This window comes from Anguilla anguilla, chromosome 5 (assembly GCF_013347855.1).
Source record: "Anguilla anguilla isolate fAngAng1 chromosome 5, fAngAng1.pri, whole genome shotgun sequence".
Lineage (NCBI taxonomy): Eukaryota > Metazoa > Chordata > Actinopteri > Anguilliformes > Anguillidae > Anguilla > Anguilla anguilla.
The window spans coordinates 16,036,437-16,053,788 of NC_049205.1; the positions used below are offsets into that span (position 1 = coordinate 16,036,437).

Here is a 17,352-nt window from a genome sequence, read left to right on the forward strand (position 1 = left end):
ATGGGAAACGCAACACACGCTCCACTCCGTGGCGTAGCCTGTGTCTGTTTGCTGTTGACTTGTTGATATTAGCCCCAGAATTTCAATGACACGCATCCCTATTGGAAGGGTCTTGACCAGTGGTGTTCAGTCTCATCCGAAAAGAACCTGTGTGGGTGCAAGTTTTTGTTTTAGCCCAGCACTACGACACCTGATTCAGCTGAATAACTAATCACGGTCTCAGTCAAGACTTTGATAAGTAGAATCAGATGTCGCACTGTTAGCCTAAAACAAAAACCTCCAACAACATCGGCCCTTTTCGGATAAGATTCCTCACCCCTGGTCTCGACAGATTAGATCTCCCCTACTCAGTATGTTCCGTAGAGATAAGCTGTAATCCAATAGGTGGGTTGGTAGCTGTGTTCTATTCTGAATGGTGTTTCTGTGATTGAGGAAACGTTTCGCGAGCCGTGTCATTTCATCTCACTAGTGCATTCCGTCGCTGTACCGGTTCGTGTCTAATCTGAGTTGGAGATGATTTCCCCCGTTGCATACGGAACGGAACTGAGTGGCATTTGAAGTGTGTTCTCCCACTCTGTGGTATCAAATGTGACATGTCCACAGGGAGGGTTAGGTTTCCTGTCTGCTCTAATACATCCAAGTCGTGTCTTAATTGTTTTATTATTTATTAAACATCAATCCTTCTGTGTGAGAAAATACACCGGAGACACCAAAGATAACTGTAAAATGTCTCTCCCTCCTTTAAGTTAAAGTCTCATACAATATAACATTCATTGTGTGTATTATATTTAATACTGTAATAATTTGCTTGTTAAAAGAAATTGTAGCAACACAGTGTAATTAAATATAAATGAAAAGTCTAATTAAGAACAATATGTAGCAACTGTTAAAGAGGTTGGAGATAGTAAATTAAATATGTGGCCTCAGCTTTTGCAGTGAAGACCAATAACATTATAATGCTGCTTATGGTTCACTTCTCAAGTGTGAGACTGTAGATGAAATGCTAACGCAACCCCAGAAGACCATGATTTCAGTAGTAATTCTGTCTTTCTTTTCCCTTCTAGGACAAGTATCACCCAACCAGGATCAGCAGCAGCAGCTTCCTGTTGAGATTGATCCTCTCTTAGGTTTGTCACTGGTCTCTCTTCCTGTATGACAGTTCTGTCTCTGGTCTCTCTTCCTGTATGACAGTTCCATCACTGGTCTCGTCCTGTATGAAAGTTCTGACTATGGTCTCTCTTCCTGTATGACTGTTCTGTCACTGGTCTCTCTTCCTGTACGACAGTTCAGTCACTGGTTTCTCTTTCTGTGTGAATTCTGTCTCCACTTATTTTCCTGTATGATATCTCTGCCTCTGTGACAGGTCTATCACTGTTCTCTCTTGTGTGTGACAGGTCTGTCATTGGTCGCCTTTCCCGTGCGACAGTTCCGTCTCCGCTCTCTCTTCCTGTTTGACAGTTCTTCAATTTTTCTCCCCGTGATTCAATCCATTTTCCTCCCTGCCGATCGCGTCGGCCCCCGAGACGGAGACCGAACGTTCCAAACGGGCCATTAGCATGCAAATAGGGCCGCGGCGAGCCGCGTTCGCGACAGCGCCCCGCCCCCACCCCCGCCCGCTCGCGGAACCGAAGAGGGAGAAGCCCCGTGTCACGGGGAATGAATATGAATGCTGTAATAATGCAGATTAAGAACACGCGCTGTCAGGGCGGCTCAGAATCTCCGCATCGTCGCTCAGACGCTCCGCTGAGCGGGAGAGGGCCCGGGGCCCAGATGCGTGGCTGCGCTGCGACGCGTAATGACGCGCAGCCGCGCAGCGATGCATGGTCACGGGCGGGTTGCAACACAGTCTTTTGACAGTCTGAACCGTGAAATGGGGTCTCCCTGTCGCATGCGGCAGACCAGAAGGCATGCACATTGCTGCATCATCTCCTCAAGCTCTTATTCAGTCTCCAGGTCTGCTTCTCCCTTTGAGGCTGATGCTCTGGTTAGTCCAGAAAGACAGCCTAGGTGTGTTATGGCTTCTCCCAGTGGACTTTAACTGGCCTTTTGCATTGTAGAAACATTGATTTTCCTTTAATAGCTTTTTTGTTCACCATGCTCTGAAGCTTACGTCGAAGTGTGTAGTCACTTCCTCATTTTTAATAATTATATCAGAATGCATTTGGATTATTAAACCATTATTGATGATTGATCTTGTTGATGAGTAGATAAGAAATGAAACTTGAATTACGGCATCTTCAATGCAGATTTAACGTCTGTACGACATATCAGCTTTGAGCTTTCTGACCAGATGTAGTGAAATATTTACCCCACTTTCTTCCATTTAAGGGATTTCTGTCTTAAATGCACGGTTCTAAAAATAGTTCTATAGTAATAGTATATATTAAATTCTTAAATACATTTAAATATAACAAATTTAAATATTGGAATTCTTAAATTTATCACTCAAATTGTTTTTTTTTTAAAACATGGTGCTTTAAGGAATTTTTGAGATCGGCCATTTTGAACATAGCCACGACCACCAAATCGGCTTTCCTGAAAATTTCTCAGACCGTTTGTCATGTGGACGTCTATGCCTGTGCGTGTGTGGGAAACATTATTTTTGAATAAGTGTGATGTATGTATTTATATTGCTGGCATTCCGTGGGAAGGGTATTTTAAACACTGTAAATTCACTGTGTCTCACTGGGCAGCTAACAGCCAGCGAAATGTTGATAATTGGTTGAAATATTCGTCCGGGTCGGGATGCTGTTCTGTGTCACATGGCTCTCGGGCCCCACACCTGCTCTACTTGGGGGTCTGGGTCAGCTTGCCACCCCCCCCCCCCCCCCCCCCAAGCCTGTAACTCAGCGGTTGAAGACCCGGGATAATTTACACGTTGTCTGCTCTTCCTGAGTGTGAGTGCGCTGTCTCTGCCTGAAGAAACAGTTCCTGCTGAAACAGCGTTCCTACTGCTCTTTAAATTCCTCGGTCCAGTGGAAAATATGAAGCTATTGTAAACCCAATGATGTGTGTTTACACAAACATGGACACACACATACACACACACACACGCAAGCACGCACGCGCGCACACACACACACACACACTCTATTCTCACAGGAAAAAAAAAAAGAAAAATAGGACTAACAGTTGTGAAGACATAACGGAATGTATGATATATTGTATGAGTAATCATATGATTTATTGTATAGTTATTATACTATTCTTTTCTCCTCCATCGTTGTATCACATTACATTCCTGTTGTTTAGCAGATGCTCTTTTCTGGAGCAATTTACAGTGCAAACACAAGCGCAAAGATCAGGGGTCGAGGAGAAGTAACTCCCTAGAGAGGGAAAGCATGGGTCAGTAAACAGTTATGAAACTAGAACAGCGAGCATCAAACTACATTATACGAACAAGAGCAGAGAACCAGAGGCTCTGAAAACATATAAACCTGAAGCGCATCTGGAGCTGGGCCTGGAGGAGCCAAGGTGCAGGCTAAAGATCCGGGCCTTCAGTCTGTGCTGGAAGCTTGCCAGCGTCTCTGCTGTTCTGACCACCGTGGGAAACAGAACATGCTCTGCTGTCTGCTGCGACCTTGCTGTTGTTGCTGCTGTTATTGCTATATAAAATTGAAGATGCAATGATACAATATGTTTAATAATAATACTAATAACAACTGTGATTATAATAATAACAATAATAATAATAATCATTATTATTATTATTATTAATAATAAAATAACACTCAATGGGTTTTCATTTTTCATGGCATTTAAAAGGCATGTATTACAGTGGTCTCCCCCTCTCCCTCCCTTCCTCTCTCCATCCCTCCTCTTCCTCTCTCTCTCTCTCTCTCTCTCTCTCTCTCACAGCCACCAGCGCAGGCTGCCAGCGCAGGCAGGTGACTGACCTTCTGGACCAGAGCATACAGGTGCACTCTCAGTGCTTCATTGTCACCGCTGACAACCGCTTCATCCTGCTCTGTGGCTTCTGGGACAGGAGCCTTCGTGTCTACTCCACTGACTCAGGTAACTACTGCACTGACTCAGGTAGCTACTCTACTGACTCAGGTAGCTACTCTACTGACTCAGGTAACTACTGCACTGACTCAGGTAGCTACTCTACTGACTCAGGTAACTACTCTACTGACTCAGGTAACTACTGCACTGACTCAGGTAACTACTGCACTGACTCAGGTAACTACTCTACTGACTCAGGTAACTACCCTACTGACTCAGGTAACTACTCTACTGACTCAGGTAACTACTCCACTGACTCAGGTAACTACTGCACTGACTCAGGTAACTACTCCACTGACTCAGGTAACTACTCTACTGACTCAGGTAACTACTGCACTGACTCAGGTAACTACTCTACTGACTCAGGTAACTACTGCACTGACTCAGGTAACTACTCTGCTGACTCAGGTAACATGCAGCTACACTCCACTGACTCAAGTAACGCATCTTTCTACTTCACCAACTCAGGTATCACACATTTCTATACTCCACCCACTCAGATAACATACATTTCTATACTCCACCCACTCAGGTAACACACAATTCTATACTCCACCTACTCAGATAACACACATTTTTGTTGTCCACCAACTCCGGTAACACACATTTCTATACTCCACCCACTCACCACTGACTGGTAGAATATGTGTAGTAGAGCATCATTGCTGTAACTAAGGAAGGAGGAGTAACACACAGAACAAAACCTGCCATTCCTCTCGAGACCCGTCTCCCTCCTCTCCCCCATTTATTTTGTTTCATCCTCCCGGTTCAATTCACGAAGCTTTATTGGCACGACAAAGACGCATTGAGATGGCCAAGGTACAATCACACTGACAATAAAAAAATAATCATGTCATTATATATTCAAACAAATTGAAACTGTTCTTCGCTGGCATGGCTTCCAGATGTACGGCATTACCGAAACAGGGTGAATAATTCACATTTACATTTTTCTCCTGGTCGTGCACTCAGTTAATATTCCATTTTGACCACAAGCCCAGACTTAAAAGCGGCCTGCGCTGTCTTGTTACATTTGCAGAAGGGAAGGCTTTGGCTGCTAAATTTATTGTCCGGAGAGCGCGAGTTCTCAGTTTTAAAGCGTAACAGCACTTTATATTACGGACTCAGAGAATTGAGCAGTTGTAATTATTGTTGTTTTAGCTTCGCCTATAATCCAGAGTTCACACTGTCATTCAGCCACGCAGCTGTTGCTTGTACATTCAGAGAGACTGGCTCAGCCTCTCCCTGAATTTAGGGGCTAATAATGGAACACTGCTGAGCCCTGGAACTGTGAAGCAAGTGGAAGCGGTCGATTGCCATTGTTTTGCCATGACATCATCATTACATCTTCGTTTCGCACCTTATTTTTGAGCGAAATCCGAGCCGGCCTTTCAGCTGCGTTTCGCGTAATCAGTCAGGACTCGTTTGGAGAGCCGTCTCTGCCCGGACTCGCGGTCTGCGATTGAACCGGAGATCCGCCGCGTTCGGAGTCGGATCGCTGGAACGCTGGAGGGGAAACGCATGATGGTGAACAGCCGTGGGCCTCTCTCTCTCCACAGGGAAGCTGGCCCAGATCGTGTTCGGGCACTGGGACGTGGTGACGTGCCTGGCCCGGTCCGAGTCCTACATCGGCGGGGACTGCTACGTCCTGTCAGGGTCCCGGGACGCCACCCTGCTGCTCTGGTACTGGAACGGGAAGAGCTGCTGCATCGGGGAGAGCGCCGAAGGTAAGCGGCCCCCGCGTGGGGCTCGCTGGGGCGGTGAGGCTGTCTGTGGCGCCTGGGTGAGGAGATGCAGCATTACTGCTGCTATGCTGCAGCCCCTGATCTCACCCAAAACACACAGTGTACTTCTGAAGCCTTCCCCAACAGACATAGACACATACACACACACACACTCACACACGCACGCACGCACACACATGCACACACGCACACACACCCAGCAATGATTTACAACTCACTCTCAAAAGTAACAACTTGTTTCATGTGACCACCATGTGGCCTCTTCCAAACAGATTGGGTTTCAGAGTAGCATTTCACAATGAATTGGGCCTGGCCTAGTGTGTGTGTGTGTGTGTGTGTGTGTGTTTGCGTGGGTGCCTGTGTGTGTGTGTGTGTGTGTGTGTGTGTGTCTGTCTGTGTCTGTGTCTGTGTGTGCGTGTGTTCATGTGTGTGTGGGTGTGTTTGTGTGTCTGTTTGTGTGTGTGTGTGTGTGAGCGAGTGAGACTGAAAGTGGAATTGCAGGTCATAGGCAGTAAATGTGGCTGGAGTTGTGTGATGGTAATTCATCTGAAAACGGGGCAGAGTGCTCAGTAAAAGTGAATAATGTTAAGATCTGCCCTCAACATATGTCTGCGAGCATGATTACAAGGGTGAAAGGCACAACATACAGCAGTGAGCATCTTCTCTGCTACTCTGGCTGGTTTGTAAACTCCACGCTGTTTTCTGCACATTTACAAATGCAAATGAATTTATGACCAACAGTTTCATGAATAATTAACGTGAATTTTCCATGTAGAGATAGTACTTCAGAATCAGCCACTGATTTATTGTGAAAATGAATATGCACCATAGGCGTTTGTTTTAATCTCAATCACATATTAAGTATTATTTGTGGCTTCATATATGGGTTCATCGAGGTTTTAAAATTTTGAAAGGCTTGAAGCACCTTATTTTGAAAATTATTCATATTAGTATTTGAGAATTATTTTGATAAATGAAGAAAAACATTACCTCTAGTTTTCAGACCAGCTGCTAAAGCAAGTTTTTTTTTTTTTTAACTGAACAGCAAATTAGCAGTGACCTGAATTCTTTGTGATGTCATGCATTTGTAAATTAGTCCATTTGATTTATTATATTTACCACTATTTAGACATGATTTAATGCTCCACAATTGTCATTAGTTATTGGCTCAATTAAAAACCCTTCATGTTACCCTGTAATTGACTGCACAGGAGTACAACAATGAGAGAAACATATTTAGTTTATTATGGATTTAAATCAAAAGGGCCTTTCAGTATGAAATAATTTAATAAATAGCTAGGATAGATTGAGGCTGAGTTTTTTATATTGCTCGAGTAAACATCAAAACATTTAATTTAATGTTCAGGATATTTGGTACCACAGTATTGATTGTGTATGGGTGTCCTTATTATATTCCAAGTTTATAGCATTTTGTATTTCACTAAATTATTAGTAGAAATACACATACTGCTCTTGCAAAATAATATGAGCAGCATATGCAAATCTATAGCAATCAGTAAATAAAGGTACTTCACTTTGTGCTTTATGTATCTTTTGAAAGGATTGTGCACACCATAATTTACATTATGGTTTTTCCAATATAAATCGGTTTTCTCCCTTATGAGTATTTGACTCAGTCTTGTATTCGCCATTTTATTTTGGTTTGTTGATATGATTTTACTCATACTATATTCATTTATTATTATTATTATTATTATTATTATTATTATTATTATTATTATTATATATTTGCATGAGCTTTGCTTATGTTAACAGGATCTGAGCTAGCTGTGAGAACTGAACATTGTACCAAACATCAAATCAATGTGTAATTCTGTCACCCTGACCGACCATAGTGGGTCATCACTACATCGTAAATATGGCTGAATATGGCCCATTGTGACTGGCTGAGCCATTTCAGAACGCACGGGCAGAGTTATCGAGGCGCATACCAGCGATCAGGCCCGAGCCCCTGAAAGGCGAGACCGCTGATCCGGGACCCGGGGCCGCGTTCGTCAGAACCGCGCGCGGTCTTATTTCAGACCGCCGCTCTGAAGCCCGGGGCAGAACCGGGAGGGCGCCGCCGCGATTCTGGTCACGCGCGCCTCACCCAAGGACAGGACCATACCGCGACTCCCTACCTGTCCCTACACTGCAGGGTGGCTTCTGAAAGCCATCGGATGGTGCTTTCTTCCCGGTCCAAACGTACCACTGTCAAGTGGCCACTTTCCCCTGTGTGTGTAAAGCACTGCCAGGAACATCCTGAGCATTGGTTGAGGCTGAGCAGATTCACTCCGGCCTGGCCGAATCTCACACACGCATACGGGTCTGTTCCTCATGGCCGGCTTCATTTTGGGCTCGCTTCTGCCTGCCTGCAGGCACTGGCTTCCATCCATTACCCCTAGACTTGTTTGAGGTGTGTCTCTTTAGCTCCCCCTGCTGGCGGAACCGAAGGCGATGAGCAGTACTGTTGGTACAATGCAAGTGATCAGGGAAGGGGGACATGGTGGCAGATTCTGTAGACAACAGCACCATCTCATGGCTGGCATAGGGTACAGGCAGGCAGCCCCACGTTTTATGAGTTGGTTTTAAAAAAGGTTTAAAAAATGTTTTCTTTATATATATTTAATGTACAGTTCATATTTCTTCAGAAAGTAGCTATGCCGGAGTATTTGGGTTGGTTTTGGTTTAGCATATGTGCTAGAGAAGTACATGCTTGATGCTCCCTTGCACACCACCAACAAATTTTTTTAAGCGTTTTGCAATGTTTTTAAAGTGCAAGCCAAATAGATTGTGAAAACTGTATGTTTATTGTATCTATGACCTAAGACAGGGGTTATAGACAAACATGTCCCTGGAGCCACATTCAGGCCATAGATCAACCAGGCCCTGAACCGTTCAAATTAATATTCATGATTAACTCAGCAGTAATGTGAATAGTCATCTTTCACTTTATCGCATCCTAAATCATGAAAACTTTTGCAGAACTGGCAGATTATCAAGGGGGTTTCCACTTAATAAATATTTTAAAAAGCTTTGAACCTGGGGCTTAAAACATAGTTTTATGTCCTGTCACGTCGTAAAACACTGTCATGTGCACACGCACACTTACACACATACACACATACATTAAACACACGCACACACACATACACACACACGTAAAAGAATGTCTTCTAAATACAAATTTAGAAGTAACAGTTTTCTTTCTGGAGGACTCAATTCATTGCAAGCCATCGTTTCACTACGGTTGCTTTTGAAATGATCCCACGGGATATTTTCCCGTGAAGTTCAGTTTTTTTTCCCCCTTTTGGTTAACCTTTGACCGGTCACTGCTCAGAGGGGGAATTATTTACAGGAAAAAGAAAAGGAAAAGGGGTATCATTTTTAAACCCGTCAACCTGAAGAATCCGAAGAATTTTTCCTGCCGAGTTGGAGACAGTCGAGCATCACGGCCTGGCATAGCTGGCACGGAACGTCCCCTTTATTAGTTTACTGTGAGCTGAAATAACCGTAAATAAACTTTCTCCGCCGCCATTTGGCAGATTTTTTTCGGTTTTGGAGGAAGCTCTAACATTAGGACCCAGGGAGACTTAAGGAACCGCGGACGGTGACAGCCATTAGGAAGTCATCATCAATCATAAATAAAGTACGCTGTGGCACCTTTCTGCCTGAGCCGCGTAGTGTCTGGTTCCTCAGGTTCTCTCCAGGATACAGAAGTATTAAAATGTGCTCAGATGTTCCCTTTACGCAAACCAAATGTTGACAAACGGTAAGGGGTTAGACGATACTCCCATATATCAGTTTTATTGATCTGTTGCTGTAAAGCCCAGCTCTGCTTTTGATCCCCGGAGCTGTAAAGACGTTAAATTTGAGCTTTGACGCTGACGAGGTTTAGCAGCCACCATCTAATAAATCTTTATTTTGAGGTTTGTTATTTTTTATTATTTTTCGCCGCAAGCAGAGGCAGTCCGTGTCATCATTTTCAGCAGCTGTGTGTGTCAGTGTGAAAGCTTTCTGGACAAGTCCTTGGGACCTGTTTCTTCTGTAACTTGGCCACATTAAATTTGGTCAAAGCACTGTTTTTAAAAAATAAAAATAAATCACGCCTATTTATTTTCCTGATTCCTTTTGCTGTATAACTTTCTGTCTCACTCTCACTCACTCACTCACTCTCTCTCTCTCTCTCCCTTCCTCTCTTTCTCACTCACTCACTCACTCACTCACACACACACACACACACACACACACACACACTCTCACACACACACACACACACACACACACACACACACACACACACACACAGATTCCCTTTCTGCCCGTTTCCTTCAGTTAAGCTCCAGTTTGAGTAAACCCCTCGTGCATAGAAAGGTCCTGCGGTAAACACGCTTCGCCCTGGTAACAAACTGCTAATGAACTCGCCGCCGGGTCTGAGAAAGTTGTTTTCCTTTAACCTTTTTCCCCCGGATCAAAGGGGCAGGGGTTGTGGGGGTGGCCCCCCTGTTGAAGCCCCGATTATCAGCCGGAGACTTCCAGCGGCCGCTGTGCTCCAGTGTCCCGTGTCAGTCGGCCATATATATCCCCAGCGCTGCGCTCAGACAGCGCCCCGAACGGTTTTACAGTCACCCGGGCCCCCGGACCGGCAACACGGGGTTTTCTCTTCATCTCTCTGCCTCCCTCTCTCTCTTTTTCTCTTGCCTTTCCTTCTTCTCGGCCTCCTCTCTTCCCCCCCCCCCCCCCCCGGCCTTGTCTTTGACCTGCCCTCCCTCTCGCTTCCTTTCTCCCTATCTCTGTCCTTTTTCCTTTTCTTCCTTTCCCTTTCTCCTGTTCTTACTCCCTTTCTTTCCCTCATGTCTCCCTCTCCTCTCTCTTTCTCTCTCTCGCTCCTTCCCTTCAGTCTGCCTCTGTCCCTCCCTGTCTATCTGTTTGTTCTCCTCTCTCAGTTCAGTTCAGTTTGAGGAGGCTTTATTGACATGACCTTTCACTGCGCTGCCAAAGCAAAGGTGACAAATAACGATAACGGATAACAACATAGTAGCACGACTGATTTGGGAACTGAACAAAAAAATGTGTACGTGCGTGCACGTAAAGAATTTACACGCGGTCCCTTTTCCCCTCTCTCTCTCTCTCTCTCTCTCTCCCTCCCTCCCTCCCTCCCTCCTCTGGGCTGTGGGTTTGAAGTTGAGATGATTGAGCGGGCGGCTGAGCTCTGGTGACTGCAGTAAAGATAAGTAGGGCGAGGTCAGGCGGTGTCAGAGTCCCCCTCGCACTGCGAGCACTCAGTCACTCCCAGCTGCTCGGCTCGCTGCTCCTTCCCTGCTGGAAGCCCTCTAATTTATCGGAGCGGTGTGCCCGTATTTGTTTGTTTTGTGAAAGAAACCGCCTTTAAGTTGTTGCTCGGCGAGCTGGGAGCCGTATACATCGGGAGCCGTATACATCGCTCACACGTTTCACTGGTCAAATTAAAAGTAGAAAAATGATGTATTTATGTATTTATTACAAATGAATGAACTTCTATTATCTTTAAAAATTAGATGTAACAAATGTATACTTAAACCACAAATAAATTACTTGTACTTAGCGCTTTTCTAATTTTATTAATGCTTTTGTAGTGTGAATATTGTCTAATCTTGTGACCAACACCTTTGTTAAAGAAAAATCTTTTAAAATGTGGATTTGCCACCCCCTGCTGGTCATATTGAGTATTTTTTAATCTTTGGAGATCCCATAGTACTCAGTCTGTGCCCAGATAAGCCCATGTCTCCAGACCTTTCATCAGCGTGTGGTGAGCTGCTTGCCCCAGTGTCACGCTGTGATCTGTGCTTTTGACACCGGCCTCTTCCTCCGTCTCCAGCCGAGTTTGTGACTCCCCGGGCCGTGCTGTCGGGTCACGACTGCGAGGTCACCTGCGCCAGCGTGTGCGCGGAACTGGGGCTGGCCATCAGCGGGTCCCGAGGTGAGCGCCCCGCGCGGGGGAGGTCATATTTCACGCCCCCCCCCCTCCTTTCTCCTGTCGGAAAAGGGCCCCGCCGCATGCTAACCGCTAACTGCCTTTACCCTCCCAGAGGGGCTGTGCCTCATACACACTATGAACGGGGACCTGCTGTGGTCCCTGGAGGGCCCCGAGAGCTCCCTGAGGCCCCGGCTCATCCAGTCCTCCACCGAGGGCCACTGCGTGGTGTACTACGACAAGGGCCACTTCTGCGTCTTCAGCGTCAACGGCAGGCTGCTGGTCCACGCCAAGGTGGAGGGTCAGACAAAGGTGAGCCCTCCAGCCGTTTTACGCTCTGCATGATCTCCCGTTAGCCAGGTTACGTCAGCCCGGAGAGTAACACGAACCGCATGCTAGCATTAGCACTCACGTTAGAGCCTGGTTGTAGTTATCTTCAGTGGGTTGTATGAGGCGCCGTGATATGTTCCTCTCCATTGGCCGTAGAGGGTGTGGTTGTGTCATTCCCTGACACGGATATCTTATGAAGTCTCTTACGCAGTTAGAGACACACAAACTTGCGTGTAGGTCATGAAGTCCCTTGCGTAAATCTGAATTCATTCAGAGGCACTATGACCATACAGTGCTGGGGTAGAGTGACTCTGCAGGCACTGTGGCCTTCAAGGACCAAGACAGAGGAGTCCTGTCCTACAGTTATATAGACTAACGTACTTTAAGAGGATGAGTGGAAACTGACTCTTCAGAATCACAGGCAGTTAGCATTCTGACTCTGTAGATGTCCGTAAGTCAGGCAGGCAGTTAGCATTCTGATTCTGTAGATGTCCGTAATTCAGGCAGGCAGTTAGCATTCTGACTCTGTGGATGTCTGTAATTCAGGCAGGCAGTTAGCATTCTGACTCTGTGGATGTCCGTAAGTCAGGCAGGCAGTTAGCATTCTGATTCTGTAGATGTCCGTAAGTCAGGCACGCTCTCTGGAACGTTAGCCGTTTGCAGTTCATCACCTCCGACGGCGTCCAGCTGCCCTAAATCTCGGCTGCGTCAGTGACTCGGAGAGGCATTAACTTCCATGAAAAAGCGCTTTGGAGAGAAGCCGGTCCGAGGCGGTGTTTTTTATGCGGGGTTTGGCAGTATTAATCTCACGCGTGCTCTCCCAGTACACAGCACGACAGTGCTGCGCCCTGGATCACGGTGTTGCTTTAGAGTTCGTTTTTCACAGGCCTGTGTATTAATGACTGCTTAACAGAGAGGTTCGGAGGGAAAGGGGCCTTCCTTCTCCGACAGGATATTCGTTCGGAAACTTGGACTCGGCCTGAATGGACGATATGGCAGAGACGTACCGTATTTCTATAAAAGTAACCATTTTTACAGGTTTTGTGTGTCTGTGCCTGCGCGTACGTAGTGGCTCGAATTAACGGCCCCATAAATCTGAACGTGGTCTTCGCCAGACCTGCCGTGGAGCGGGATGAACGCTGGAGAAGCGCTGCCGTCAGACATTCGAAGCGGGGGTATAAAAACCAGCTGGGGTTCGGGCTCGCTTCCTGTCTGACGGTCACGTCGTTCGGCATCGGGGCCGTCCCCGCGATACCCGAGCCGCGGCGGCCATGACGCTTTTTCCGGAGCGCGCCGTCGGGCTCGGGCCCTCCTGGCGCTGATTTATGGGTACACCCCCCCCCCCCTCCCCACCCCACCTGGGCCCGTCCGGTTCTGTGCCAGGTTTCCACCTCCCCCCGCAGGTCCTGATGGGACACTGAGCCGTATTTTATGGGCTCGACTGTGAGGGACCGGTCTGACTGCAGCGGGACGTACTGTACACCCGGGAGGGGGAGAGAGAGAGAGAGAGAGAGAGAGAGAGAGAGAGATGGGGAAGGAATTTTGGAGGGAGTCAGAGAGGGAAAGAAAAGGAAATGTGGAGGGATGGGGAAGAAGGGAGAGGGAGGGAGGGCAGGTCAAAAGCAAAAACAGAGGAGGAAGAAAAGACTGAGAGATGGGAGGAAAGAGGAAAGGGTAGCAGAGTAGGGGAAGCTAGGGTAGCTGTTACTACATGTTTTAATTATTATGTTTTACTATACAGTAACACACAATTTATTCCCTTAGGCCATATGTAAAAGCCATGTTATGAAACATCCTAATATCAGAGACAATCTGCAATTTCAGAGACTTTTCAGAGTGGGCTATCAATACAAAGTAGTGTGATTTGTGAAACAGAAATGGATCCTTACCCATCCATTATGTTCCCTATTAATTAGCTAAGCACTGTGATCTTTGCTCAGTGCATTTCCCACAGGGAAAAGCATGCTAATATCGTACTCATCCCAAAAAAAATAGTGAATACGGAACTTTGTCCCTAACACAGACAGAAATATTAAAACATTCATGAGATGATTTAGTATATTAGTAGAGTGCTTGTATGCAGACCAGGTTTTTGTCTTTCTTTTAAAAGGCGTATACAGCTGGATATTTTCTGAAGCAATTAATGTTAAGTATCTTTCTCAGGAGTTTGTTAGTGGCTGTGCCCCACCTGGATATAGAATTGCACTGAGTTACAAGCGCAGTTCCCTAACCATTATACTACTCTAAATGAGCTACGCAGTTGGCATGCAGTGCTGTAAAACGTCCTTGAAAGGGATCTAACTGAAAGATCTGGAAGATAGATGCGTTGCCATGTTGGCAGCGATTGTGGCAGTGGGCCACAGAAGAATGATACATAAATACGATCAGGGCACCAGTTCAGGACTCCGGGACATCTTATATCGTGAAGACGTTTGGATTAAATGCATCGCCTTTCCTCATTACCGTGAGTTACGGCTGAGTGGTGCTCGCAGTCTGGCCTTGGTCATAAACAGGGATCAGATTTTTCCAGATTCATCAGGAAATACTGGTCTTGGGCCGTAAATGTTTCTGGAAGCAACGGCATTTGGCTTCATTCCGGAACATTCCCTCTTGCTGTCAGTGTCAGAGAGCAAAGGCTCTTCCAGGGTGGTCTTCGATGTATCAAAGCCCTCTGGCTCTGGTTGAGTCCTTTGGGGTTTTAGAATCTTTATTTTTTGATTACTTGGGGGAAAATTTTTTAATATTAAATCTACGGTTCGGTTCTTTGTTGGTAAATCCTTCTTCTAGTCTAATGTTTGAGTGAATAAAATTGTGTCATTGGGTCTAAATTTTGTGGATTACTTGTTCCAGTTTTTTTAATTTCAGTCCCTGCGGGTTAAGAATGTCTGTATTTAGTGTCACTGACAGACACTAATTACAAATCGCCACACCAGTGTTTTGTGGGTTTAGTCGGTGCTGTGTGAGTAATGGTAGAATCCTATTGGTTGGAATGTTGGAATGCCATTATGTAGAAGAATCATCTGGGCTCTGTAGGGAAGTGCATGAACTCTATCCTGCTCCTGCAGAAGGACCAGTAAATGTTTCTTCTCAGACATGCAGTTTTTCCACCCAAATTTAAGCTTTCCTCTAAACACAGACCAGACCAACTCCATCCTTGACGCACATTCATCGATTAATTTATCGCAGTAATATTTAATACCTTTCATTGGCATAGGAGAAACTTGATTCAGCCACCTCCACCAATGTCATTAGTGAGACTCTTACCCAAAGATGGGAATGACAACACAAAATACTGTACAATATAAAACAAGTTTATGTTAAATCAACTGTTTGTGTTGTAGAACAGCCCATCCATGTGATTTGGTCATGTGATCCTCAGATCTCAAACCACCACACCCATCCACTATTATAGAAACTTCAGTCTGTTCTGACCACATGGAGGGAAGTTTTTATGTGATATTTTAAGGGGTCCTTGTTCAGTGGAGGCCTTCTTTAGTGTGTCAGCATGGTCCACAAGTGGACGTGATGTGTCATTGCTTATCGCTGATGTCAGTAACGTGTCAGTTTTTGTTGTGGAAGTGGTGTCTGCAGTGATTGCTGAGGTGTTTGTGTCGATTGTGTGGTGGGTGTTAAGTACCAGTGTTTAATATGGAGGTGGTAAGTGTCAGTGTTGACTATGGAGGTGGTAAGTGTCAGTGTTGACTATGGAAGTGTTATGTCTCAGTGTTGACTATGGAGGTGGTAAGAGTCAGTGTTGACTATGGAGGTGGTAAGTGTCAGTGTTGACTATGGAGGTGCTAAGTGTCAGTGTTGACTTTTCCCCCAGGCTATTCTCCTGAGCCGAGATGGACATTACATGCTGTCGGGGGGCGATGAGGGAGTGCTTAACGTCTGGCAGGTCCATGACCTCAAACACCTTTTCAGTTACCCTGGCTGTGATGCGGGCATACGGTCCATGGCCATGTCACATGACCAAAGGTAAGAGCCAGGATCACCAGCACGTGCACACACCAAAGCCCTCTCAGCCTGCCAGTGCCACAAGACTCGGCATTAGCAGGCATTTTAGGGTTAAAAAGGGGTATGACACACCAATGCCTTTTTACATTTTGAGGAAAGATGGCCCTGCTTGTTTCTAAAACAAAAGGGAACCATTTTGGACAGGAGAGGATTGGCATATGAGGACATGACAGGTTCTGCAATTACATCTCTTCCTGTTTCCCAGGTGCATCATCACTGGCATGTCATCGGGAAGCATCGTGATGTTTCACACCGATTTCAACAGATGGCATCATGAATATCAGAGCAGATACTGAAGTCTGACCACTAGAGGGGGCTATAACCACAGGAAATGACTCCCACATCCTGCACTATTCTTTATAAATACTGAATTCCTGAATGTATCTTCATTTCCCTGCACAGAAGCAAAACTATTTTTGAATGTTTTTTTCCTATATTTTGTAGAACTCAACGAATTTCATAAAATACACAACTCTGAGCTGGGTTATATAGCTATAAATCTATTTTTAGCTGTAAGAGTCTATTTTCATCTCTGAGGAAATATGAGGGCTTGCGTGGTCAGTAATAGTTAGAAAATTATATTTGCATCAGTTGTCTTTGGGGGAAAAAAAAAACATTTGTGTAATGGAGGGGTTGGGGTGATTTGAATTTGAATGTGTGTGATAAAGAAATGTTTCTCACAAGCTTTACGCTTTTCTGTGTGCTGCTGAAGGGATCTTAAAGCAATATGCGGTTTGGGTTGAGGTGTGGAGTTATGTGTCTCAGTCCTGTTTGTGCACCATGAGAGAGCCACTGAGAAGGGATTTATATCCTGCACTATCTCAGTGCTCATTACCCGAGTCCCTCCCCCATGGGTCTTGTTGATGAGTCAGAAGTCTCCAGTCTTGAGATCCCAGGAGGAGGGGCATGGCTCAGATTTTTTAGGAGACGGTTCCATTCGACAAGGCTACATGACTATAAAAGGTAACGATCAACACTCAGTGTATTTAAAAGTTCAGCCAGGTGCACAAAACTTCTGATGAAAGCAGAACTGCTGTATTTTGATGTACTGTATCACTGTTTTGGATCGAGTGTGCTGACGTGTGACAAGTTGGAAATACGAATGAATTTGTAACATGAGTTATAAATTAATTCAAATTCAGCTGAAAATAATAAAAATGAATTTGTAACAGGAGTGGTACAGATTTTGTCTGAGTAGTAAAGCACCCTGGATCTAAATTATGTAGCACAGCTTTTGGATTCCAAGTGCTAAGCGTGTCCATGGGAATGCCATTCACCTCAATCCTGTGCCTGCATGAGCAC

At 45.5% G+C, this 17,352-nt stretch overlaps 1 protein-coding gene across 5 annotated transcripts in view; it reads left to right on the top strand.

Moving 5' to 3' along the window:
* Nucleotides 1-17,224, top strand: part of LOC118226887 (lipopolysaccharide-responsive and beige-like anchor protein) — a 212,269-nt gene extending 195,045 nt beyond the window's left edge. For 4 of the 5 annotated variants that reach the window (XM_035416849.1, XM_035416854.1, XM_035416850.1 and 1 more), the window contains 7 exons: nt 1,065-1,127; nt 3,859-4,056; nt 5,565-5,732; nt 11,608-11,709; nt 11,819-12,015; nt 15,860-16,011; nt 16,256-17,224. In XM_035416849.1, coding sequence (XP_035272740.1) covers nt 1,065-1,127; nt 3,859-4,056; nt 5,565-5,732; nt 11,608-11,709; nt 11,819-12,015; nt 15,860-16,011; nt 16,256-16,346 — 971 coding nt within the window. In that variant the 3' untranslated portion in view covers nt 16,347-17,224. The remainder of the gene's footprint in view (nt 1-1,064; nt 1,128-3,858; nt 4,057-5,564; nt 5,733-11,607; nt 11,710-11,818; nt 12,016-15,859; nt 16,012-16,255) is intronic. The other variant, XM_035416853.1, reaches the window with a different exon arrangement.
* Nucleotides 17,225-17,352: the final 128 nt, after the last annotated feature.